This window comes from Periophthalmus magnuspinnatus, chromosome 19 (assembly GCF_009829125.3).
Source record: "Periophthalmus magnuspinnatus isolate fPerMag1 chromosome 19, fPerMag1.2.pri, whole genome shotgun sequence".
Lineage (NCBI taxonomy): Eukaryota > Metazoa > Chordata > Actinopteri > Gobiiformes > Gobiidae > Periophthalmus > Periophthalmus magnuspinnatus.
The window spans coordinates 8,828,988-8,854,491 of record NC_047144.1 but is presented as its reverse complement, the minus strand read 5'-3'; the positions used below and the strand labels follow the sequence as shown (position 1 = coordinate 8,854,491).

Here is a 25,504-nt window from a genome sequence, read left to right as displayed (position 1 = left end):
AGTTTTTTTTATATGGCTGTATTTACGACATGACAGATGACAACATATTTATTTTATTTGTAGGTTTATTTGATAAGGACAGAACAAAAAACTGATTAAGGTGCAACCCATGCCACAAAACTGCAATTTGAAACTGTATTTTGATATTAAGAAAAAGTCTTGACATTTGATACTGATTTTCAATACCACAATGATAATGATTTTTATACAATAGGAATTCATTTTTAACACACACACACACACACAAATATTAGTTTCTTTAACACTACCATCTGTTCTGATTCTAGATATTGTATAAATACCATTCTAAAAAATCTCAGAAAAAGGTTAAATCTGTCTTGCTTTTTTAATATTTCCTGTCCAAATGAGTATCTGGTTCAGATGCGAGTTTTAGTATCAGTTAGTATCTGGGTATAGCTTTTTTGACAACCATAATGTAATAGGTCATGGTATGCCTATGTGTGTTACGACTATTGCTTCCTTTATTGATCATTTGTTATGAACATGGTACATACTATGAAACGTATAAGGCAATAATTGTGGGTATGGTTGTTGCAACAATTACGATAAACCATAAAACCTTATCTACAAATACTCCACTGTATGCTATAGATTTTTAGATTAGCCTCCCCTGCGCAGCCTTTATAGATGACTGGACCATGAAGGGGGTAACAATATCTTGGGGGTCAGTCCATCAGTGGAGGTGGTCCAGTAATAGTTTTTTATTAGATTTCCTCGGCGAGAGTCACTTATTCATTATGGACTGGCCGTTAAAGCTGCTGTAACGGGATCAGGTAGAGCTTAGATGCAGCTGAGATAAGCCAGAATTTGAAACTGTCTTTAAGTGCTTTTGAAAACAATATCCAAATCATTTACACATGGACGAAAAGCTGTGTGCATAGATAGACCTATTATATACTGAGAAACTATATGCCCCATATGTCTTCTATTTTCTGCTATTGACTGACCAATATTGTCGAATTAAAATTGAATTAACCCCTATGAGAATTGCTTTGACCCCCACATTATGTCAGAGTGGTTACAAACTGTACTGAACCATATTGCAAAACGCCAACAATAATATGTGCTTTGGAGTCACATTAGCCTGGTCACTGCGCATTTTGTGTAAGATCTGAGACTCTATTTTTGACTTAAAAGGGGGTCAAAGAATTAAGAGGGCCAAAAGTTCACTTTCTGTTGCTACCCTGACATTTTTTAGCTTTAAAAAAAAAATCAATTTACCTTTATCAAATCAAGCGCTTATGATGTTCAATAAAAATGTTCTAGAAATGGACTTTTTGGGGCCAATTGTGTTGACTGTACCATTAAAGATACTTCTATAGATCTTGTATGTTTACATGTTTGCAGGGCACAGGGCCACGGGCATCATTTTCTAGTAAATGCTGCATCATTATAACTTCCTAGAAATGCCTTTAATGAGAAGAACACATGTTTCTGACCTGATTAACATGAGATGTGGTTCTTCAGGGCTTATTACAATAATGAGACTTAGAAATTGCATAATATCCAGTAAAATGAATTGTATGTATAGTCCTTTCATTACTTAACACTATTAACAAAAATGTCCCAAATATGTTTTTTAAAGATACTAGATCTAATAGTAATAAACATAAACATTATTTTTTTGGTTGATTTAGGCCTTGATCTTTAAAATGATGAATAAACCCTTCTTGTATTTAATGGTGATTCATGTCGTTTTTGTTACAGATTGCCTTTTCTCAACACAACAGCATCATGGATTTGGTGCAGTTCTTTGTGACATTTTTTAGGTAAGTAAAGACGCTATAGTATACATCCCATATTGGCTTTCAATCAATGCCCGTCCAGCCCACTCCGTCCCTCCACATCTCCACTCTGGTCTCTCTGGGGAGTGTTGAGTTACTTGAGCCCTCTGTACATTTACCATTGAGAACATGAAAAGCTTCGCACACCACTGACTTTCCTTTTTACTGCTAAATGAACTAGAATGCCATATTTAAATAGTTGGACAGAGCAGATAGAGGTACAAGCTTTTTAATAGCTTGATGCAGTTTGTTATACACGCATCATATTGTAAAACCTTCCATTACATTTATGCACAATTAAAGTTTATTTAGATGTGAATAGTTGGAATAAAAATAGTGAAGTACAAAATAACACTTTAATGAGAAGAAATGACAAAACAAAATGGTACTAAATATGGTAGTTGTAGCCAAAGCCTGACTTCTCATTATGGTATAGGCTACAGAAACATTAAGTGATATTTTCAACCCACAGAATCAAGTCAATCATTATTTTTTTAGGGGGCGAAGGGCATTTTTGATCTTTCCTGAACAAAACCACTGACAAATATACAATGTTTTTTATTTTTTTATTTTGTTATTTACAGCGTTCTATCCCTCAATACAACATAGTACTGTATTTGTGTGTAGTGCAAGCTTCATATAGGCAACATATGTAAGATCTGTGTAGAAAATGGAAGACCGCATTGGCCTGGGGGACATAACTGTCATTGGCCGCTTTACAATAACTTCCCCCTAAACGCTGTTATTGTCTGTCTTATCTGATCAGATTACTGCCAAATAGAGCAAATCTTGATATTTTTAGAAAATGCCACAGACAGTGTATGTTTGTGTCTGAAAGTAGATTGAATTGTTTGCTAATAAAAGGCATAGTCATATAATTGGCGTTGTTGTGAGCTCTTCCCCATCTCCTCAGAATTGCAACTTCTATAAACGTGTTGAATTGTCTGCAATCATTTCAAAGAACAATAAGATGGTTCAGAATAACTGGGATGCTATTCCATTTGTAAGTTTTATTATTATTATATTTATTATAACTCGGAAGCGTTTTTTCCAGTTTACCATTAAGCTGGGTACTTGAAGAAATATTTGAATCTATACAAGTGGCTCCTATAGATTTACTAAAGCCTCTATCCCATCTCTAGTATTCACATGCATGGGTTTTCAGGTGTGTGTAAGCTCATAGTCAATCATAGTAATGCTTACAGAAAGTGTGTAGCCTACAAATTTTCTCACAAAATGCTCCTTTTTATAATATACTGTATGAACGAAATATATAATTTTACTCATTATAACAACTGGGAGATATTGGTGGTACAATTGAAAATGGCAACTACAATCTAAATATTATAAAATCCGCTACAAATGGCTTGTTTTAGTGTTTACATTTTGACGTGACAAGAATGTCAATATAGCCTTGTTTTTTGTTTCGCCACTGGTCCTCCGGGTGCATGCTTGTTGTCCAGTCGGCAGTGACCCGTGAAGTCAGCATGAGCCAGATGTGTGACTGTGGGAGGGTTCAGAGGGAGTGAACCTGCAGGAAATATAATCAGCCCAAATGTCACATCACCCCACAGGGTTTGGACCAGATAACAGGAGCAGAGAGGAGGAGGCTGCCCTAACTGGGGATAAGACCTCTTGTCTGTCTCCTGTTGCCATTTTATTCCAATATATACAGCATTATATATACATATATATTATATACTTTGCCAAGCTTTTGATGAGGGGTTGCTGCTGGACACTGCCTTAGGGAGGGGCTAACTACACTGAAACTGGAAACAGCTTTTGTTTACAGTTTCTGTATGTAGGCTAGGTCTATTGAGATACTAATGGGTGTTTTTCACACCTATTGACAACCTGGCTAGCTCGATTGTTCTCTTTGTTTCCTTTGTTTGCTTTGGGTCAGAGGATGGAGTTATATATGGGTGAAAGGTGATGTCTAAGGCCCCCATTCCTGTTCAAGGAAGAATTGTCTTTCCTTGCAAAAATAGCTTCTTTAACTCCCCTCTCAAACCATTTCTTTTCTCTGGCTAAGATCTGTACCTCACGATCTTCTCACGCCAGTGTTGGTTCATTCTCTTATGGAGTGGCTGTTTAGTTTCTCCAATATAGCGCTCACTACACTGTTCACTACACTGAATGGAGTAGACTACATTACTTTGTTCATGGCTTGGGCTTTTTGTCCTTTGGGTGAACCAGTTTCTGTCTTAAAATGTTTGTAGGTTTGGAATAGACTAGAATTTCATACTGTCTGAAAATTCTCTGAAGTTTTTCAGACACACCAGCTGTGTAAGGAATAGTTACGCCTTTCCTTCTAGGTTCAGATTCCCTCTTGTCTTGCTCTTTCCCTGTCTTAGATCTATTGAAGGCCCATTTTGGATATCCACAAGCCAAGAGGGCTTTCTCTACGTGTTGTTCCTCCTTCACTTTTCACTTTGTGTTTGTAGGCACCACTTGTGCTCTGTGTTGAAGTGTATGGATAACTCTGAGTTTGTGCTGCAGTGGATGGTGTGAATCAAACAGCAGGTATTGGTCAGTGTGTGTGGGTTTCCTGAAAACTTCTATCTGGAGTCCCTGGTCCTCTCCTATAGCTACTGCACAATCTAAGAAGACTAGTATGTTCTCCTTGGCTTCTTCCCGTGTGAATTTGATGTTTGGATCCACAGCATTAATATGTCCAGTAAAGGGCTCCAGATCTTGAATTAAAATTTTAGTCCAGTGTCGTTAATGCATCGATACCAATGCATGGGTGGAGTGCCTTGAAATGAGGCCAATACATTCTGTTCAAATCGTTCCATATATAATTTAGCCATACTAGGAGAGTCCGATGAGCCCATGGCACAGCCGTGGATTTGCATGTAGAAGTTTCGTCTAAACTGGAAATATGTGATATTTAAACAAATTTCCAGCAGTTTGCAGATTTGGTCAGGTGACAGTTTAGTTCTCTCTTTTAGCTTAGTATCCTGCAGTAGCCTCCTCTTTGCTGCCTCCACCACTACTGATGTGGGGATACAAGTGAAAAGAGAAGTCACATCAAATGAAAACATGGTCTTCTCTGAATCAAATTGTAGATACTTGACTTTGCTCACAAATTCTGCAGTGTTCTCAATATGGTGCTCTGTGTTGCCCACAAGAGCAGCCGTGATAGTCTTCATATGTTTGGCCACATTGTTTCTGATGGAGTCTGTTTTACATACAATGGGTCTGAGGGATACTCCTCCTTTGTGGATTTTTGGGACGCAATACATGCAAGTAATGGAGTCACCAGGATAGAGTCTGTTATACAGTTGTTTATCGATGACTTCTTCCTTCTCCAGCTTCTATAAGCAGTCTATGATTTCGGAAGAAATGGTTATATTGCATTCAGTGCCTTGATTCACGTAGCTCTATGCATGGACACTAGGGATGCTAAGATTAACCAGTTTTCCAGTATATATGGCCTCGGTAGGTTAATCACAGGAGTTTTTTTAAACTTACGGTATACCTCAGAAACTTCTCTCAAGGTGCGACGTGAGTCACTCAAAGGCTGTATGTGTGTGGAACCAGCCATGCGTTTCATATCATCAGCAAGCTGGCAATAAGCTTGTGTATAGTGTTAAACACACTTTGGAACATCTGTTATGCTGCAACTTTATTAAAACAGTTGTAGTGTTTTTTTAAGTCATTGTGTGTCATTTGAGTCACTCTTTTTCTTTCTCTCAACAACTCCACGCACCAGAGCGAGGAGGGATTTAATCAATTTCAGAAGCGACATAAGCTATAGAAGCTTTTTCTGTCTTAAGTTTAATGTTAAAACAGTGCAATACAACAGTTATGTGTACCTTTTTATAAGGAGGCTTAATATTTTAATGTAAACACATAAATTGCATAAATTAGGCTACATTACATTAATACATTTCCAGTCACTTGGTTTTCAACTATCAGCACCGCCACATCAAGCCTCTGGGCCCAAGCCTAATGGACTTCTCTTCTCCACAGATCTGATTTGTAACTGGCTTAGTGGCATGACCTGGCAAATGAATTACACCTCATTGGATCCTGTAGCAGAAACAATTGTAGTGTATCTTTATCATAGACTGTATATATAAATGGACATAGCTAACCTGCTATTCACTGCATTCCAAATAGAAAGTGAGCATGGGCGTGCTTCCGGCTCCATCGACTCTGGCTCCAATTCAAAAACAAACTGTTCCCCTCTCTCTGTAAGTGCTACTATTAGGCTCAACGTTTTGGTCTTAAAATGTTCTTAATAACCTGCTCTACATCATCCTGGTATGTTTATTTCACTATCGTGTCCACAAATCAAGTTATGAACATTAATAACAGACAAATCAGGTGACTTCTTTCCCAGAGGTTGCCCCTGCTAGCATTAGCAACAGGTTTGATTGACAGCGTTGCAAAGCAAGAGGGGGATGGGGTGTTCCTGATTGGCTCTTTGATTTCTACAATACTCATGGTCAGAATTCCAAATATGCAAACCGCCCATATGCATCGCCCATATAACTGCTACAGCCTCGATGAGCTTCATTTGACTGGAGCTGAATGATTTGGGTGATGTCACAATCCCTTAGTTCACTTCTTTATACAGTATATGGCCTAAATCAACTAAGTATGCACTCTGTCAGTATTTTATTAAGTCAAAATCATAACCAAGGCTCTAATAAACTCATTTTTTGCCATACAACACAAATAGATCGTGTACTCATTTCCGTATTTGTAATTCCTGTTTTTTTGTAGTTTTTATTTCAAAGTCTTCTTCAAGAACTTGCCTGCATAATGTGGTGTCTTTCTTCCCTGATTTACCTCACATTTTTTCACGTACGCCTTTCCTTTGTCAGTTTGAAATCTTGTTAGACTTTGATTGTTTTTCTCCCTCGTTGATTAGCTGCACTCTTAATATGACGCTGTGCCACACTTTGCACAGAAACCCCGGAGTCTCATTTTCACTAATTAACATGAGTAACTTTGCACCAGTTACGGCTGCTTGTTCTCAACATTCTACTAGTCTGTTTCTTCGATCATGCAATCATTCAACTTACTGTAAGACCAGAATCACCGAGCACATAAACCAGGGGTGAAACCATTCATTTGGCAGCTAATTTTCAAAATACAGGCCCTTTCAAACTCCAAGAGGCAGTGGAGTATGTATTATTGATTGTTTCCCCTTGTGAGTAACTGTAGCTGGCGAGGAGGGCTGAGGTCGCACACAAAGCGCTTGTAATTAAAAGAAGGAAACCCAGTAGATCAGTGCCAGATGAGACTAAGATTAGCTCAACATGCTAAAGACGCTAAAGACTTTTACTATTTGGTTACACAAGGTTTTTAAATTATTTTTGGGGTGAAATTTTGCATTCTAATCCTGTATTCTGGTTAGAAATCCCAATGCAAGCATTTAAAATATTCATTTGAATATGTTATTTCTGAGTAAAACGTTAGTCAGATTTTGAGGATACTTGATAAATTGCCTTAGTGAATCAATGAGATATCTTTGTCCATGTTCCATGTTCTACTTGTTTAATAATCTAAGATGTTTTTAAATAATGGACAGGATAATATACTCAACATATTGATTATTCTGGATGTATTCTGCGTCCATTTCTTTGGAAGTCAATGTATTTATAAAATTGCAGCAGCACATTGTTGTACAGTATACTATAAGTCATGGTCAAGGTCGCATTTATAAAACTAGGTGCTCAAAGAGCCTCACACGCAGGACATTTCAAATAATAATAATGTATGCTTAAATAAACAGAACACAAATAAATCTTAACATAGAAATAAATCATTTAAGCTCACCTAGCATTGATGCTAGAAAAAAAAACACTCACTTTCACTTTTCAGACTTAAAAAGATGAGCGATAGCAGATTTCTAAACCATGGGAAGAACGGGGGAGGCGATTTAAGCTTCTTGCCGCTCCAAAATGCTGGCTCTGAAAGCCAAACATCTATCTAGGGATTTTTGTCACTTCTGTCACATGGAAAAAAAACCTCCTCCCCTCCCGAGTTATGTTTATCTCCAAAGGTGTCCTAGATGATGCCTATGAAAGAGTAAAAGAGGTCCCCTACTTGCACACCTCCAAAAGTAAATTCTCTGTGCTTTTGGCTTGATGTAGAGAAAACTGAAATTCCCACAAAATCATTCCTTTTCCTTTCTTGCATTTAAAAAAAAGGGGGAAAAAAAGAGGAATCTTCGTAGAGTGATAGGAGAGGGGACACAACTGCCTCTTAGGTTTGAATATCAGACAAATGTGTGTAATTGTAGAGACACTGGAGCTGGAAATGTGAAAAGTCTGCTTATAAAAGGACTTGGCAGGTGGCAATAGTCATGTCAAGCTTTGTGTTTGAAATTTAGTGGATTCAGTTACCTGCGACAGAGATGGTGTGCTGGTTGGTTCGTTTGTCGGTTTGTCAGAAAGATGTAATAGCTGCTTTTTAGACATTTGCTAGAATGATCAAAGAGGATGTAGAAATAACAGGAATTTAATTGTTCATCAATGTTGTGAAAGAGTGGAGACAAGGAGACATGGAGGCAATTTTTCTAGAAGGGTTATCTCAAATAATATACAAACATTTGTCTTTTTTGACATGCATTGTGACAAGATTTGCAATGTATGGTTTAATGGTAGGATTCTGTTCAAAATTTCTGTTTAAACTACAGGGTTAGCAGATTTTATACATAGTGAGACAAGTATCGAATAAAGTATTGTTGTTACTTAAATAAATGGAGTCTTTGTAATTTGCTGTTTCTGATCATTCAGTTGCAGTTTTGATTTGATTCTGATAGATCCTGCAGCCCAAACATAGACCCCTGAGAAACGCTTTAAGATCTTGTGTAGTTCAAACTGTGGTGCGTTGGCTGGTACATGAATTAATGTGCATTTTGTGTTTGCTTTTTTTAAATGGTAAAAAAATATACACCATTTTGTATTTATAAAGTCATGTTTTAGACCAGATTTAGTCAAATAATTGCCGTCGTTGTGAGCACATTCCCATTTCCTCAGAAGTGCTATTTCTATATACGAATCAAAAACATACCTGGAGTTGTGTTTTGCTTTGTTTCATTCACACATGTTTGACTATCCCTTCATTATTAGTCTGTCTACATCTCCAAATCTCAAAATGCTCTTTTCCACCTTGTGATGTCATGAAGCAGTAGTTTTCATGTTAACAGGCACCTTTTACCTTTTGTTCAGTAAAGATTTGCCATTCCAGGGCTGAAAGTGACGATCTGTGGAGTTTAAAAACATAACGGAGCACTTCCTGTATTACTATGACATCACAAGGTGGAACAGAGTGTTTTTAATGTGAGACTAGATCTCAGCCGAAATATTCTAAACATGTGTGAATGAAACAAAACAACTCCAGGTATGTTTTTGATGAGTAAACATTATAGCATAGATCAGAAAATGGTGAAATCCTTTAAAATGTGCTCAATTTGAAGTTAATTTAAAGGTGTACTGTGTAACTTTTGTGGAAGGATGTCCACGAGCTGCTTGCATTTATGGAGATTTAACTGTTCCATCTTGCATTTATTCAGTTTCAGGCATTTTACTGCTCAAATCCCTCAAAAAACATGCACTTGTCTGCAGTCATCACAAAGAACAAGAAGATAGTTCAAAATAGTTTAAATGTGATTTTCTTAGGTGGCCCTTGGCGTAAAAACCACGAGAACCATTAATGTTTTATAAGCCCAAATCCTGATACCTTGTTTTTACTATCAGTCCTTTTATTTTGTTTCATTCAATCAAAACTGGGTTACCCTATAGGAGTTGTACTGTATTTCCATTGCAATCAATCTTCACTGTCACATATATATCCAACATGATATAAACGTCTGCCCAAGTTTATAATAGTCTTTACATTCAGAGCCATCGCCTGGATAATGAAGTAGCAGCTCTCATCAGTCATCATTTTCCTGTCCCTGCACAGATAAGATCCTGCTGAATTTCCCTTGACTAATGCTTTCACTGTTGGGTTATTAATTGAAGTAATAGAGCAAAATATTCAGTCCACTGAGAACTGAGCGTGCTACATAATTCTTCTCAACATTTACTCAGTCTGGAAACTTTTAAAGGCATCATATTATGTATTTTTATGCTTTTTTTTCCCAGATTATCCACTTAAAATGTATTGATAAAAGATGGTGAATATATACGCAAGATATAGAAATAAAAAAATTCCAATTGCCACCCATAAATTTGGCAAATTTTCGAGATTTTCGTAGGAATTCTCTAACAAAATTGTTACTGGAGCTGGACTGGTAAAAGTGCAAGAGGTAAAATATATTGCTGTGAGTTTTGGAAAAGTTTTATTACCGTAATTCTGTTCTAATTTTGGATTTGACTTGATGTAGTGTCACGTTTTTAAATCTTTTTTTCTTTCATTGTAGCTGCTTCCTGTCCCTTCTCTTGGTGGCTGCTGTGGTGTGGAAAATCAAACAGACTTGCTGGGCTTCACGACGGAGAGAGGTAAATTCAAATGATATAACCTATGATTACAAGTCTAACATCATCCAAGCAGTAGAACGATCTGATTTCAAATGTAGAATATAGTGTCATTTTCTTGACCTGGTTTTGCCATGTAATTCCTATAAGGCTGAAAGTAGATTTAAAAGCACTGAAAATGGCCACTCGAGATAAGGTGACTGACTAAAGGGAAAGTTGTAGCATTAATATTCAGTGTAGATACTGAAGAGAGGGTTAATAAAAGATTTGGATAAAATGGGGTCAGCGTTGAACGGGCTGGTTTAAAATGGCAAAGACACTCTGAAGAGGAAGTGAGAATAGTATGCTAATTTAATGCTTTGCCTCTGAGCTGCAGCGCTGAGGGAGGAGCCATCTTCTCCATCTATTGTAATATTCCTACTACAATAGATGTGTATGAGGCTTCATTGGCAGGTAGTCTACTCCACTGCATCCACGTATTTGCTACCTTGAGACTGTGTGTGAAAGTGTGAGTGTTTAAAACTTAAAATATGTATGTAGGGTTGCGCGATATGGAGATAAAAATCGGATTATGATCTGAAGCTGTGACGATATGCTATTTTGGTTAAAATCTTCATATTGTGATTCAGTTTGGTTCTGTTTAATGCTGCTCTATATACTCAAACACAGACATCACCCACCCACTTTTCCTATTGGTTAGGCTCTGTAAATGTCAGATTGAGTGACAGGTGGATTTAACCATTCACGGTGAAGTGTGAAGTGTGAAGTCGAAGAAGCAGTAGATGACTTTTGGATACTTCTTAAATAACTTGGCTCTTGGCTCTAAAGAATTGCGATATTAATTTTAGAGACATTTCCTTCAAATATTTGACAGAAAAAAACAACTGTCATATCCTTGAAGAGAAAACTGTACAGAAAAGTTGTTTGCTTCCTGTTGCATCATGGGTAACCTACCGGTAAATGTTTCTCAGCTGGCAAGAGCACTTAAGCCTGTTTACATTAAAAAATGTCAGCTTTAAAAGTGCTACTTTCCTTGTGCCTTTGAAACTTTGGCATCACATCATGTTCTGCTATAGCTAAGTATTACTCACTTCTGAACATGTGAGGCTTATGGTTTGTCCCCAGAAGCCTCTGTTAAATGGAGAGCGTTTCTAGCGAAGATAAAGATAATTCTCCTTCCTGACATTACAATAATTTATTTCACAGAAGATCATGATTGCTCTTTTGTGTGAAACTTTGGACTGATTGGCCCTTCACTGCTTTAAACTTGTCATATGGGGCACTTGAGCAGCCTGTACGTAGTTGACTATTACTGAAATAAACAAGTGGACAAGAGGTCATCTGCTCAAGTGCCCCATAATGCCACTATAGAATACCATTGCCATCTGGTTCCACAATCCCTCATTAAGACATTGTACATTGGGTGTCTTATTTTATGAGATGGTCAGTCTCTGAATATCTCATTGGGGGGGGGGGGGGCTCACATACCACATACCAGAAGGACCCAGGTTCAATTTCCGGATTCATCCATGTCATACTTGAGTCTCCTCTTATTTCCTCTGTCTGTCTCCTGTCTGTATCAGTTAAAGGCTAGACCCTCCCTATAATGTTACAGAAACCAACATGTAATTAAAATGTAACGAAAGGATTTTAACAAGTGTTTAGGTTCTTTTATGCCTCATTTGTTTGTTCAGAAGTGGTTAAGTCTATTCCCATATGTTTACTTCTTTTAAGGATTATCATATCAAGAAAAAAAAGAGGTTTATAGTCTGAAAGCTGTTTTTATACCACTGTACTGAATGATTACCTTTTGTACAAAGTGAAATATAAAAAGGAAAATCTATCTCACCATTTTGATTGAGGCTAATGGCACTATTTGGAGAAAAAAAAAAGATCTTACCATGGTTCATTAAAACCTTGTTGATGATCACCAAATGCTGTTAATATTTTTATCCCGTGCAAATAGCATTGGAGATATTTTTCTATAGGGATGGCTTGACACCCCATTTGAATTTTTTTTATTTATTTATTTTTTATTCGAGCGACAAGATCTGCTGCGGCATCTGAAAAGACAACAGCTGTAAATGCCAGGCTGGAGGACGGGGTCAACCCTTTTGAAGGCACCTGGGTTTGGTGGGGCGGGGGGATATTTCAGGGAGGAGGGGCAGTGACATTTCACAAGGCTACAGTACCCACACGTCCAACACCGGCGCATGGGAGCAGAGCATATATGTTTTGGTGTTGGACATGAAAAGTGTACATCAGTCTGTTTGTCTCTGCACTGGGGGATCTGTGCTGCATAGTAATGATATGCTAAGTAAACAGGTATATTGAAGCCCATAATTATAATCATTTACACCTTAATTTACCCAAATCATTGTTTTCCTCTTTGGACCAATGTATTAAGAACAATCTAAAATGGATTATGGAGAGAAAGTACAGCAACATTGAATGTAGAAATGATTTGTTTTTGTTTGTTGAACTTCTCTATTTTTCCTTACGGCTGTGAATAAGGCCAGACATACTTATTGCAATGGGTCGATGAAATTAAGTATTTTTATTTTCTCACTCCAAAAATAAAGCAATGTCCCTATACTAACAGATTCACTAACATCACTACTTGTCCATTGTTAGACTTAATTTAAGATGGTAAACTTGGTACTGTTAGTTTTGAAGTATTGAAGTTCTCTGATGTTGTAAGGAATTTCAAAACTATACATAAATCTGAATTTCACCAACTACATGATTCCCTACACATACCTTATGGTCAATGTTTTCCTATAGTTAGTTAATATACTGAGCACTGTAAGACTAGTACAGACATGGGGAAGAATTGTCATTGCACTACTCTCTGCTTTTATCTTGACAGGTTCAATCAGTGATATTGATTGCAGTAATAAGATTACCTTCTTCTAAGCCCCTGGTCACCTTGATTGTCTCAAAGTGTGACTCTGACAATGTCCTCTTTGTTGGGACGAAGGAGATTACGAGGTGTCTGAGAATGAATATTATTTAATTCATCACACAGAAACAAACTCAAAATTAAAGGTTGTATATTACGCAAACTTGACTCTTGTGAGCTTTAAGTCATATTAGAATGTTGTTACGTCATCAAAAACTTACCCGGGTTTGTGTTTCATGTTTGAGTAACACTTTATTATTAGTCAGTCTACATCTCTAAAGCTTAAAATGCTCTGTTCCACCTTGTGATGTCTTGAAGCGGTAGTTTTCAAGTTAACAGCTACAATTTACCTTTTTCTTTAGTAGAGATTTCGGAAATTCCGCGGCTGAAATCATCCAATCGATTCTAGTTAAGGTGTATGAAGTTTAAAAACGCAGTGGAGCACTTCCTGTATTACCACATGATGACATCACAAGGTGGAACAGAGTGTTTTCTGTTTGAGAGAGGAACTCAGCCTAAATATGCAGGATTTGTGTGTTAAACATCTGTGAATGAAACAATGGTACTATACGATTCTTTGTCCATATGTGCAAATTATACTCTTATCAATATTTCATATTTTCATTGAATATCCTCGGGGTTCTTTAAGCAAATGTGTAATTTTTCCCCATTCTATTTTTCATTCCATCCCCACGTCGCCCTTGGGTACGAGGAGTGATCTTTGCAAAGGACACTGTGACCTGCTTAGATGTAAAATATGCTCAGAGGCGGTCCGACACCTAGCCTTTTATAGAACCCAATGAATGAAACAGAACGCTTTATTCTCCAGAGAGATAATTCACGTCGTCACTTGCCAAATTAATCAAGTGCCACAGCGTTGCACCGCGTCCCCTCCCTTATCAAAACATTGAAAGGATCCAGCTCATATTGTCCGCCAAATCAGTCCGTTATTGCACGCGCATTAATTGGTTTTACAGAGTTCACCCCTTTGCCTTTTGTCTGTAACTTAGTATTCATTTCTAGATGTGGAGTGCTATTGTAGTGTCCTTTCTGATGATTGTATTCTGGGCACACTCCAATGCTGGACGCCGTATCGAGGAGAGAGCCTACACCAGACTCTCTCCTTGTGCTTTGTGTCTTTAACTGAACCCAGCAACGTGATAAATAACATTACTGCTATCTGACATTTAGGATAAATGTTGTTGGATTTGAAGCGCTTATGTTGGGAACCGTAATAAGCCGCGAGCTGTTTTCTTGCTTTTGCAACCTCCCTGCCAGGCCCTCCATCCTGCTTTTATCTTTTGGAAAAGGGCAAATATTTCTCATTTTGACCCCCGGCAGCCCCACAGCTTCCAATCTATAGGTTTGTGCTGTAGCTGTTAGATGTTTTAATAGTAGAGATGAACACCAATCTAACACAGGAGCAGATTTAAAGTTTAAGAAACAGTCGCCGCCGAAAACAACAGCAAAAATAAAGACCAGGAAAAATCGATCTGGTGATCAATCTCAATTTCAGTTGGCTGTTTTCCCCTTCTCTTCGACTTTGCTGCCTGAGGGAATTGTTCCAGTGTAGCTACGAGAAACTTCACCGTTGGCTTAAGACTGAAAAGAAAGAGGGTTAAATCTGTCCCCATGCCAAAATCCATTATAACATCACTAGTCTTTAAGTCTTAAAAGATTTAATTCATGACCTAAGGCATGTTCAAAATCCACAAAAATGCATCAAATGTCCACGTAAATGTATTAAATAAAAAGCTTTTTAAATCAAAGCAAATATGTTGTTACATGTTCCCTGGATTTCAACTTGCCAACATACGGTAATCCCATAAGAAGTTTTGTCATGATTATTGAAATATTTATCAGAAATATTTTGTAATTATAAAATTTTTTGTTCTGCAAGTTGAATACTTCAGCCTTGCTATCTAAATTGCTTGGTTATTATTTGAGGAAAATTAAAATTATGTTTGAGGCCCTTTGCAATTTCATCATGTTTGTACTTTCAATATTTTTCACTATTTTAACATTGCTACAGAAGGAAATGTAGCGTCTTTGTAAATGCTTGAGAAATAAAAGATGGCCATTTTTGCTTGATTTAAGTTACAGTTTAAAGTATTTTGTGCTTGTTTTTTATTAGCATAACTTTGGGCTTACTATGAAAAAAAAGTTTCTATCCATTCCCTCTTGAAAAGGTCTTGGCAAATTGTGTGTGCACACAGGGCACGTGTAGTAAACGTGCTGTTAAAAGGCATGTTATTGTCTGTGATCTTTACAAGAGTGCTGTGCTGCTCCAGAATCTGAAGTACAATTAGATCTTTATGCTGGACACTTAGGCTCATCACAAATCCAATACTAGTCAGTGGTGTCCTTGGCGCTAAAATTGCCGCCTGTTTAGATATTGATTCGACAATGTGCTAGTGATGAAAGCGTAGTACTAGTTGTTTCGATATTGATTAGTTAACCCTTGTGCCTTGTTGGAAAAATGCGTACACTGGGAGCGTTTTGTACAAATTGTGTATTTCATTTTTTAAACTGCCATAAAATCATCAAATGTTAATATTTTCTAAAATCGTGAAATCGTTTCTCTTTAAAATGACATATTGGGATTATGAATAACCATAATCTGTGAAGCCCTTAGATGCCAGTTTTTGTCACTCACCACCACTTACTGCCAAATGTAATGATTCCATTATAATTATTTTCACCTTGATTTTTAAGAATAGGGTTAAAAAAAAAAAAGAGTTTATGTATACACACATTTCTGACACTCTGTATCTACAAAACGTCTCACGTTGCCAAAATTGGTTCGATGAAACTTGCATATGTCTAAAAACATGTACAAACCTGTACCTGTACAAACACACATATTTGTGAATTATCATGGCAATCGAACAACCACATTTGTCATGATAAATGAGCCTTGTTAAGGGAAATTTGTGTATCTGAATGTACAAGAACTGAAGATAACATTTTTGATCCGTGTTAACAATGCTGTAGAGTGAGTATCAGCAAACTAAAGAATACATACCCTTATAGCCTTTCTGTGTGTAAAATGACGCAAATATCTTACAATTGTTCATGATCGATTTCCATCTTCACTGTCCTATAATGACACAGTGACATACAGAAATGTACAGTATTGTATTTCTGAGGGCATTATGGCGAGGTGGATCATAACCATTTTGTAGAATACCAGAGAGTTGATTTAGTTGGAAACACTGAGGACATTTTATAATCCTTGGTTCCAGATGGCAATTAGAACCTTCTATAGGACAATAGTATTTAATACAGATGGGGGGCAGCTACAGTGAATACTGTTAAAATACAGAAGTTCAACAGGTTCAACATTTGTGACTTTGTCTTTTATATATTTCATAGCAAAGTACGCAACAGTCAATTGGCAAATCTGGCTCTTGCTCCATCTGATAGTAAGACATCACTCTCTAGAATCTGAAAAGCACCAATACAGGCAAATCTAGAGTTCCTATTCTGGTGTCCTATATATATGTATGTATATATATATATCAACTATTTTACTTTTTTCGTTTTGTTACAGCAACTGATGAGGGAGCGGCAGCAGATGGCGAGTCGTCCTTTTGCCTCAGTGGCGGTTGCACTGGATGCTCGGGGAGAAGAGACAGAACTACTGCAGCCTGTGCTTGATGTAAGACCATTTTATTGGAGACCTATTATGCAAAACTTTTCAAAGCTTTTAACCATGTTATAGTTGTTTCCCCTTCTTATTTACTCACCCGAAGTTATATTTGGACTGATTTTGAGCAATCTTTAATCGCTTATTTCCAAGACGCCATATTGTCAATCCCCATTTTCACCGCCACCAGCATACGTCCACACGCTCTGTACTTGCTTGGATAATGATGATATGCATTTATTTGGAAACATCACATTATCATTTTGGTACAAAAAACAAAACAAAAAAAAAGACAAACTCTGTGCATTACTATTGATAACAACTGAAAATCATACGGTTATTGCAGTTATTATCTATGTGCTTAAATTTCCCAAGTCTATCTCACCACACTCAACCCTCTTTTTATATAAGATCGTCACTCTACGTTCACTCATCACACATAACATTGGCAGTCACAGGTAAGTAAAATCTCCTGTTCTGTTTTCTATTTAAATATTTTGAGAAACGACTCCAAATGACTCAATAAAAGACAGAGCACATACCCTTGTAACTCAAAGTGGTACAACGAAAATATGCTAAGGGATGTTATGTTGGAAATGTAGACGTGAACACTGGTCTACCACCATGTTGCTTCTTAGGACCCTTCTCCAGATCTCCAGACAGGATCTTGATTAGGAGTACCTAGCAGGTAGATTAGGTTACTGAGCTATTTTTTGATAAAGGAAAACCAGAGCATACACATGAAGAAGAAGAAGAAAAACCACACAGTTGGGGATTGGAACATGGAACCTTCTTGCTGCAGGGCAAGAGTGTTAATTACTTTGCCAACCTGATACCAATTATTCTCAAATGTGTGTGGAGCCTCAAGACTGGACTCAAATTGCTGATGAGAAGATGCCAAACTACATAGAACACATCACAATCTGTTGTTTTATAGACAGAGTTGAAGTAAAGTAAAAGGTAACATAAGTCTAAAAATAAAGCACGATTTGTCTGTGCTTTGACCTGCGCTAGTGCTGCACCCAGCCCAAGCATTCTACTCACAAAAAGTCCACTCCCACATCAATAAGAAATCTACCCAGCCTTTCTCATCTTGTCCTCCTGATTTTAGATACATTGTCCTGTACAATCAGGGCTGTAGTCCCGCTGTTGTTTACCAATCGATGTTCAAGAAACCTCTTTTTCTGAGCAATGAAGTTTCTGTAAGATGTTTATGGATTTCTTAAGAGTGCATTATTTGAGAAGAGAGGATGAAGGCGAACATAAAAGACTGAATTGAAGGTTTAAAGACACTGACATCAAATTTGTTTTTACTTTTCTTTTGTCTGGCAAGTTTTGAGGTCTGACACTCTAATAAGGCATATGTAACTTTAGGATTAAAAAAAGAATCCATAGCTGCCAGACAGTACTCAAGATAAAATGGAAATGAAAAATGTGCTACAAATGATAAAATATTAAATGTTTGAAAGTCCCACAGCATTATTGTTTTTAAAAAGACGTTACTTGCGCTCTTTAAAGGGGCCTATTATAAGGAACTCAGTGAGCCTTTAACCATAACTGTGTTCCCTCATCATTAGCTCACTTAATTGTGATTATTTAACACATTTAAACTCCACCTTCAGTGCACTTAAAGCACTTTACATCAAGGAACACTGGGGTGAGGTGGGTTAACCTGTGGGTCACTAGACTAACCTCTCAGCCAATGTTTATGTTGAGAGCAGGATCTGAGCTGCCAACCTTCGGATCAGTGGACAAACACCTCACTACATTGAACCTGTTTCTTTTCTTAATCAGTTTCAGATCAATTTTGTAAAATAATAAGTTATATACATTATAGTTCAGTACCATTTCCCTCCTAACAAACTATAATATGCTTACTTTTCAATGCTTGCTTTTTTTTTCTCCTAAATGCCCTTTTAAGCCCTGCAAAAGAGTCTCTGAACTTGTCCACAAACCGCACAAACTCCTTCTGCCACTTGTGTTAAGCACAGGCCGATAAAGAGCACTGCATCTTTAAATTGACATCAGAGAACCAGCAACGTTCCTTCAGCCACGGACCAGCGTAGTGTCACCTGCAGCTGAGAGGGATAAAATCACTGTGGCAACCAGCGAAAAGGCTCTACATTAGCTATTAGCGCGCCGTCGAGTGCTACTCACGATGCATTATGGTGTAGTGAAGGGCAGTGTAAAGAGCGGAGGAGGAGAAAAACAATGCTTTCTTCACTCTCAGCGGGGCCATTTGTGCTGCATTTCCCCAAGCATTTAAATACAGTCTGGGGCTGAGTAACGCCAATAACCACTATGTTATTGCGACAGCTTTGATTAAAGTGGGACGTTAATTGGCGCTGTATAAATGTCACGCGCATGGTAAAGTGTATATGCTCTCAAGTGCCACTTTGGGTACTGTCTTCCTATACAAGCCAAGTGCATAAAGGTTCTCATCACTTGCTGACAGGTGACAGTGGTAAATATGTATTCTTAAGCGATTTTATATAATGATGAGTCTCTTCTGTTTTGTGACCCTTTCAAGATGTAGATTGAACGTTAGTTTTGAATAAAGTATATAAGGTCTTCAGTCTGTAAATAATTTGCCCCTTCCCAAATACTCTGTTGAATACAGATGAAAGCCTAATTTTTATTCATACTCGTTTGAATATTTAGCGGTGTTGCAATGATAAAGCACTTCTGACCTAAAACCAAATTGTGGCTTATGCAAAATATGGCAGATAACTTTGCTAAAATGCAGTTAGGTGAGTCAATGGATAAAAAGTCTCACTGGCAGCAATTGCTACCACTTATCTGCCCCATGTTAATGTTCAAGTCAAAGTGAACACTGTCATTTCTTCTTATCTCCCACTCAGTTAAGACATAAAATGACTGAATGAGAGCTACAAGGAAGTTATTACATTTACTGAGTACATTAAAAGAAAAAAATTAAATTGCCTTAATTTTACATGGTTGATTTACAATAGTATGTGAATAGTTGTCATGGTTAACAATTTTACATTACTTACAATATTCAATAACAGATTTGGACACAAAACCAGACACTCATCAATCAATATGGATTTCTAGAATCACAACTGCCACTCGTGCATGTCTTTGTGGTGTGGACCGCATTTGGGATGACACGAAGGGGACCTATGTTACAATCAAACCCAAAACCTTCTCGTTTGACGGCATGCTGTCAATATAGTTATCGTTTTACCTTTTATCTCGGAAGGGGCTGAAATGTCTCTGAAGCTTCTATTCTTGGCTGTCTTCACTCATCCTTTGGCAGACACCTTCATTTACCCCGCATCGTACTGTACTGTCAACATGGATGACACCGCATCAGTTACAGCCCTCTGCCACTAAGTTTTCACAACCCTCCAGCTGGACTGAGAGGGGAGCATCATCGCTAGCACTGCGTCTGTTTCCCCTGTATCTTTGGCCCGCTTTAGCCCCCCGAGGCATGGACACTGCTTTTTACTGACCACAATGTCAACAGCTGCCTCACAACTGCGCCAATCTGGCAACTAAACGCTAAAGGCCTGGATGTCACAGATGTCTCCCCTCACTTTGAATGGCGCTCAACATATGGGGAGCGAGAATGATAGATGACACCTGCCACTGGGCGAATGTGTGTGTATTTGTGTGTGTGCATGACTGTACGCAGTGGATATGGAAATGTTTGTGCGCACTTAGAAGAATGTAAATGACTGAACAGTTATCTGACATTAATAAAACATGGATGAAATGTAGCGCTGGCCTATCTTCTTGATGTAAAGTCGTTCAAAAGATGAGCGAATGGGCTAGTGCCTCATTGGATTTTTAGGCCATTGTTGGATATAAAAAGCGTATTGATCGTACTCTGTTCTTATAATGTGGTTACGTTTCAGTCAATAGGCTTGAGCATGAGGCCTTTGAAGTTTTTCTACAGGCTTGCCTTTATCTTACAATGCACCAGCCTTGTACAGTGCTCTATATGTGTGTATCCCTCTTAAGGCCCGTAGTTGGGATTGGGATTTATGTTCTAATGTAAAATATAGTAATTTCAAGTTGTTTTTAATCCAAAATGGGATAACTTCTGGAGATGTGGCAGAGTTGCAAAGGTTTAAGCATTTGTTAGGTATTTGGAAGGTCACTGTTGAGCACACATTTTTGTTTTGTTGTGTCCAGGGTAACGTTTCACTCCAGTCACAAGAGACAGGAAGGACATCTTGCTCAAAAATGTGTGAAAACGCCAACTTGGCTCTTGTTTTCAACCGATGATGAAAACTGGAGCCAAGAAATTATTTTTAAAAATTAACCTTTGACAGTTTCCCTAATGAGCACTAATGCTGTCACGATACTAAAATGTCAATCTATGTAAAAGTAGTTTTTTTAATACTAACCTTTTTGACAACCCTAATAACCACCCAATAATAATCCAATAAAATCTGCAAAAGAATAGCTACGCAAATTTCTCCTTGTGATGATCCTTCTCTTTTTTACTTGTTGCTACTCATTTCCATTTTAAATCCCACCATCTGCACTGGCCGAAGTGGAACCCACTCACACCAGACATGTTATTATTCCCCAATTTCTCTCCCCTCTTCTCCCCAAACCATGCTGTGAAAGCGACGTTGACGTTCATTATCAGGATGACATGTTTTTCACGCTTGAGACAAACGCTTTTTGGCCATTAACTCGGGGGGTAGGTCATCGCCTCAGCCCGTGGACAGTCTGACAGAGACACAAGTGGTGTTGTTGTGCGACCAATCAAAGCTTTTGTCTCAGAGGGAGGGGGTTCCGTCTGTATCAGCCACCAAACAGCTATCAAGACTCATCAGCCTAGATTACATCACTTTGAGTAATTAAGAGAGTTTACTTTTGTGGAGGATTTTGTTTTGATGCCAGACACTTAACTTCAGTCGTTTTGTCTCATCAGGGCGTGCCAAAGCCGGTCGCCGTAGAACCATGTTCAGGAGGCAAAGCTGCAGTGTTAACCGTCCTGATGCGTCTGCCCTCTGGACCCACTGGACTACCTCCCCCAGGCCAATCAGGTAACCATTGTCATCCAATTTAAAAGAACATTCTCTGACCATGCAGTTGCACTACACCACTACCCAGGATATGGCTTTCCTGCTGGGGCAGACAATACCAAACATTAAGCTGTGTACGACAAAGCATAGCCACAAGCCGACTAGTTAAGGCTACCATGGATATCTGAGGGACACAAAAAAGTTAGTTTGATTGCACTTAACAAAAGCAAAACTACTCTACTACTACTAAAAAACCTCTAGACTTGCACTGAAAAAAAATCCAGGCTAGGTTTAGTGAGGACAAATCACATAAAAAGTAAGTTTTAAACAGTCAGCTTTCTTGATAGTTGAAAAAGTCATTGTGATTTGGTTAAAGGTGCACTGCGTAACTTTTCTATTGGAGGTTACAACACTTGCCAGCCTCCACGGACATGTTACTGCTTTACTTGAGATGTTCCATGGTTCCAGGCCTATAGTTACAGGTCAGGTCTGCGAAGATGCAATGTATACAATATGGAAGATACCAGACTAAGCAGTAACATCTCCATGGAGACAAGGAGGCGGTGAACCTCTACCAATAAAGGTGCATAGTTCACCTTTAATTTAAATATCTACTGTTATACTTGCAGGTTGGTTATGCAGTATTACCTATTCAATGATTTACCTAAATATAACTCAAAATACTCCGTCCCTTGTATAACTGTTTTTTTTCTCCTTTCTAGGCTTTATCGTGGCAAGTGCATTAATAGACGTCTCCCAGCAGAAAGCGTCAGATTTTAAGGACAAATCACAGGCTCTGAAAAACAGAAAAGCCCTCGCCCCTACACATCAAGGCACCTGCGTTTGAGTGCCCAAAGTACACATCTAGAGGGCGCTGTTTTAAGCCCTGTGCGATCCTGTCATGGACTGCCTGGAGGCCTTTTCTACAGACATGTACAGTACTTTCATTTTGGCTGCTAACACTCAACCAAAACCTTTCCTAAGTTTCACGGGCACACTGTCTCATAAGCCATTTCATGCTTTCATAAACTGCGGATCATCAACAGAAGTCTTCAAAATCTGCAACTTCTCTACCAATCCCACCCTGCGTTCTTTTGGGGCGGCCATCTGGAAAAATTTTCACAAAATGCATGAGGAGGAACTTTTATCACCAATTTATGCCTTGTCTACACCTACGAGGCTATTTTTGAAAACATCACATTTTGGGAGTAAGTTTTAGATCACAGAAAATGCACTTTGAAGAACAAATTAAAAGTTGGCATTTAATTTTTGTAGTATAATATTAATAATAATAATAATGATAATAATAATGCTAATCAAGAAGTTCAGCCCTTTCAGATGCTTAATAATATGTCTGGAGATGTGTTGTTGTTTTTTTTAGATATCTATGACACTTAGTTATTGTGAACATAGCATATCCTTAAGAATACACATTTTGTGCCATGCCATTGTTAATTGCAGCATGAAGGGAACAGAAAATGCTGCCAATCAATCAGATCGAAAAATATCCCACAGCAGTGCTTTAAATGTCCCTGGTCATTCAAAATGGCTGGTAGATATTTTTAGTAGGTCTATTCTCCATGCTTGCTTGCCATGAAGTGGATTTCCCTGGTGCTAAAGCATTAAATTGATATGGCTGTTTGAATATTCTGCCTTTTAAGAGGTAATCACAGCATTAGGCTTACACCCAGTGTTTATAGTAGTATTCTTTATAGTAGTTCTCAAACTCAACAAAGCCTTTCGTGTTTGTACCATTCGGCCAGCAGAAGTCTGTATTTTCTTTGGAAGACATGGATGAGACCAGCAAAATGTGGTGTAAATGACAAAGTCATCATCAAGAAGTCAAAACTGGAAGTTGTTACATTCACCAGGAAGTTAAAAACCTGGTAAAACCCTATTGTAAAGTCCTTATTTTGAAGACTAATGACATCATGCTCCAATTGCTGTTTACTAATTTGTTTTGTACATTTTTTATTAGTTCTTTGACAAATTAAAAGGCCCTGTTTATAATGCCTCGGCTTGTTCTCATAAACTTTGAACTCTAATGGAAGGAAAGGGGCGGGGCCATTTTTGTAAGCTGACTGCCCTGATGCTGTACAGTGTCTTGTTGAACAAAATGTGAGTCTTTTGTCACTCGGATCTCTTGAAATATTACGTGTTTGTCAAGTTTTTATGACAGATTGGCGAGAGGGGACGATTGATTTTAGGCCTTGTCACCTGTTACTATTATCTATAAAAATTGTAAGTCTTTTTGCTACACTTGTGAAAAAAGCATTTTGTGTTGATATTTTTCTTTTGATATTTAATGGTTCCTGTGTAATTCACTTGACTTCAGATCATTTTACATATTTTTGAATTGTGCATCTTTACGGGCATTGTCTTACTATGATTTGTTGTTGAGAAGTGGTTTCGGAGGATATTATGCCAGCTAATGTGTTTTTTATTTTGTCTCTGGAGTAATCCTATTTGAAGTGTCATTACACAGGAATCAGGAGCTCACTGTAACATGAAAAAAGAGGCATATCGGTAATCTTCAATGTATTTTATGGGCGACGTGCCAGAAAATAAAACAGACCTGGAAATGAATGGACCACCGCTTGTCTACCCACGTCTCAAGTTATTCCCATCATGAATTAAAACCATGAAATCCACACAAATAATTCGATTTTGTTACTATGGAGACTAAACTTTCAGTATTATAGCACCAATATGAATTTTCGTATTGAGCTTACCCATTTTTAAATTTACAAAATGACTTATAAGTGCACTGCTATTAGCTCACACTAACACCAGGCAACATGACAGTTTATCTCTAAGGTTTCTGCCGAGTTGCGGTAAAAATATTGGTACGGTATGATTTTATTTGAACAGGGACAGTGCACGACATTACATTGACCTTTTAAAAAAAAAAAACAGGAAAGATGTATGGTGCCAGTTTATAGCTAAAGTACAATTTCCACCTGTAGTCCCGGGACAGGCTGATGTTTAGTAAAAATAAGTTTGATGTACATGGATGAAAGACGTGTAAACATATGGTACATACATAGAATACAACACATCCTGCCCTTCAAATACGACATTTCTAAAAACATTTAGTTGACACGCACAAATGCATCCATACCAAATTATTCACACACACAATCACTGAGTTTCAGATATACAAATCCTCTTTCTTTCACACACATTCACTGCAAATTTGCTTTGATGTTAGCCATTTCTTTGTCACATGTGCAAACTTTTGAAAACTTGTGCATGTTATAATCTCATTTGACAAACTATTCCACTGACTATTAAATGTTTAAAGATAGGCCAGTGGACATGTCACAAATAAACTGAACACTTCACCGGAGGACACTGGAGAGATGCTTGTGTTTCAATGCTAAGTTTTAGTTATAATAAATATGAAAATGACTCCATAAACTGAAGTATTCTACATTCAAAACAATTGTTAATTAATAAAACAAAATTTATAGGGTGTTTATTTTATATTTTACGCTTTTAATAAACATGAGCGTAATCTCACAGCATGTTTTTCTAGGTATTTCTGAGCAACAAAACTACCTGTAATTAATTAAATGCAAGATGGATCATTCCAAGCGAAGTAATAAAATCTCCGTGTGGACGAGCAGGTAGCGTACTCCCGCCTGAAAAGTGAAATAGTGCAGCTTTAATTACTGTTTACTGAATTATCTAACAGTGCT

The 25,504-nt window shown here is 37.7% G+C and overlaps 1 protein-coding gene across 1 annotated transcript in view; it reads left to right on the top strand.

Moving 5' to 3' along the window:
* atrnl1b (attractin-like 1b) overlaps window positions 1-24,398 on the top strand; it is a 66,905-nt gene extending 42,507 nt beyond the window's left edge. The window contains exons 25-29 of the mRNA XM_033984203.2: window positions 1,729-1,790; window positions 10,192-10,270; window positions 16,702-16,809; window positions 21,710-21,824; window positions 22,526-24,398. Coding sequence (XP_033840094.1) covers window positions 1,729-1,790; window positions 10,192-10,270; window positions 16,702-16,809; window positions 21,710-21,824; window positions 22,526-22,650 — 489 coding nt within the window. The 3' untranslated portion in view covers window positions 22,651-24,398. The remainder of the gene's footprint in view (window positions 1-1,728; window positions 1,791-10,191; window positions 10,271-16,701; window positions 16,810-21,709; window positions 21,825-22,525) is intronic.
* The last annotated feature ends 1,106 nt before the right edge of the window (window positions 24,399-25,504 follow it).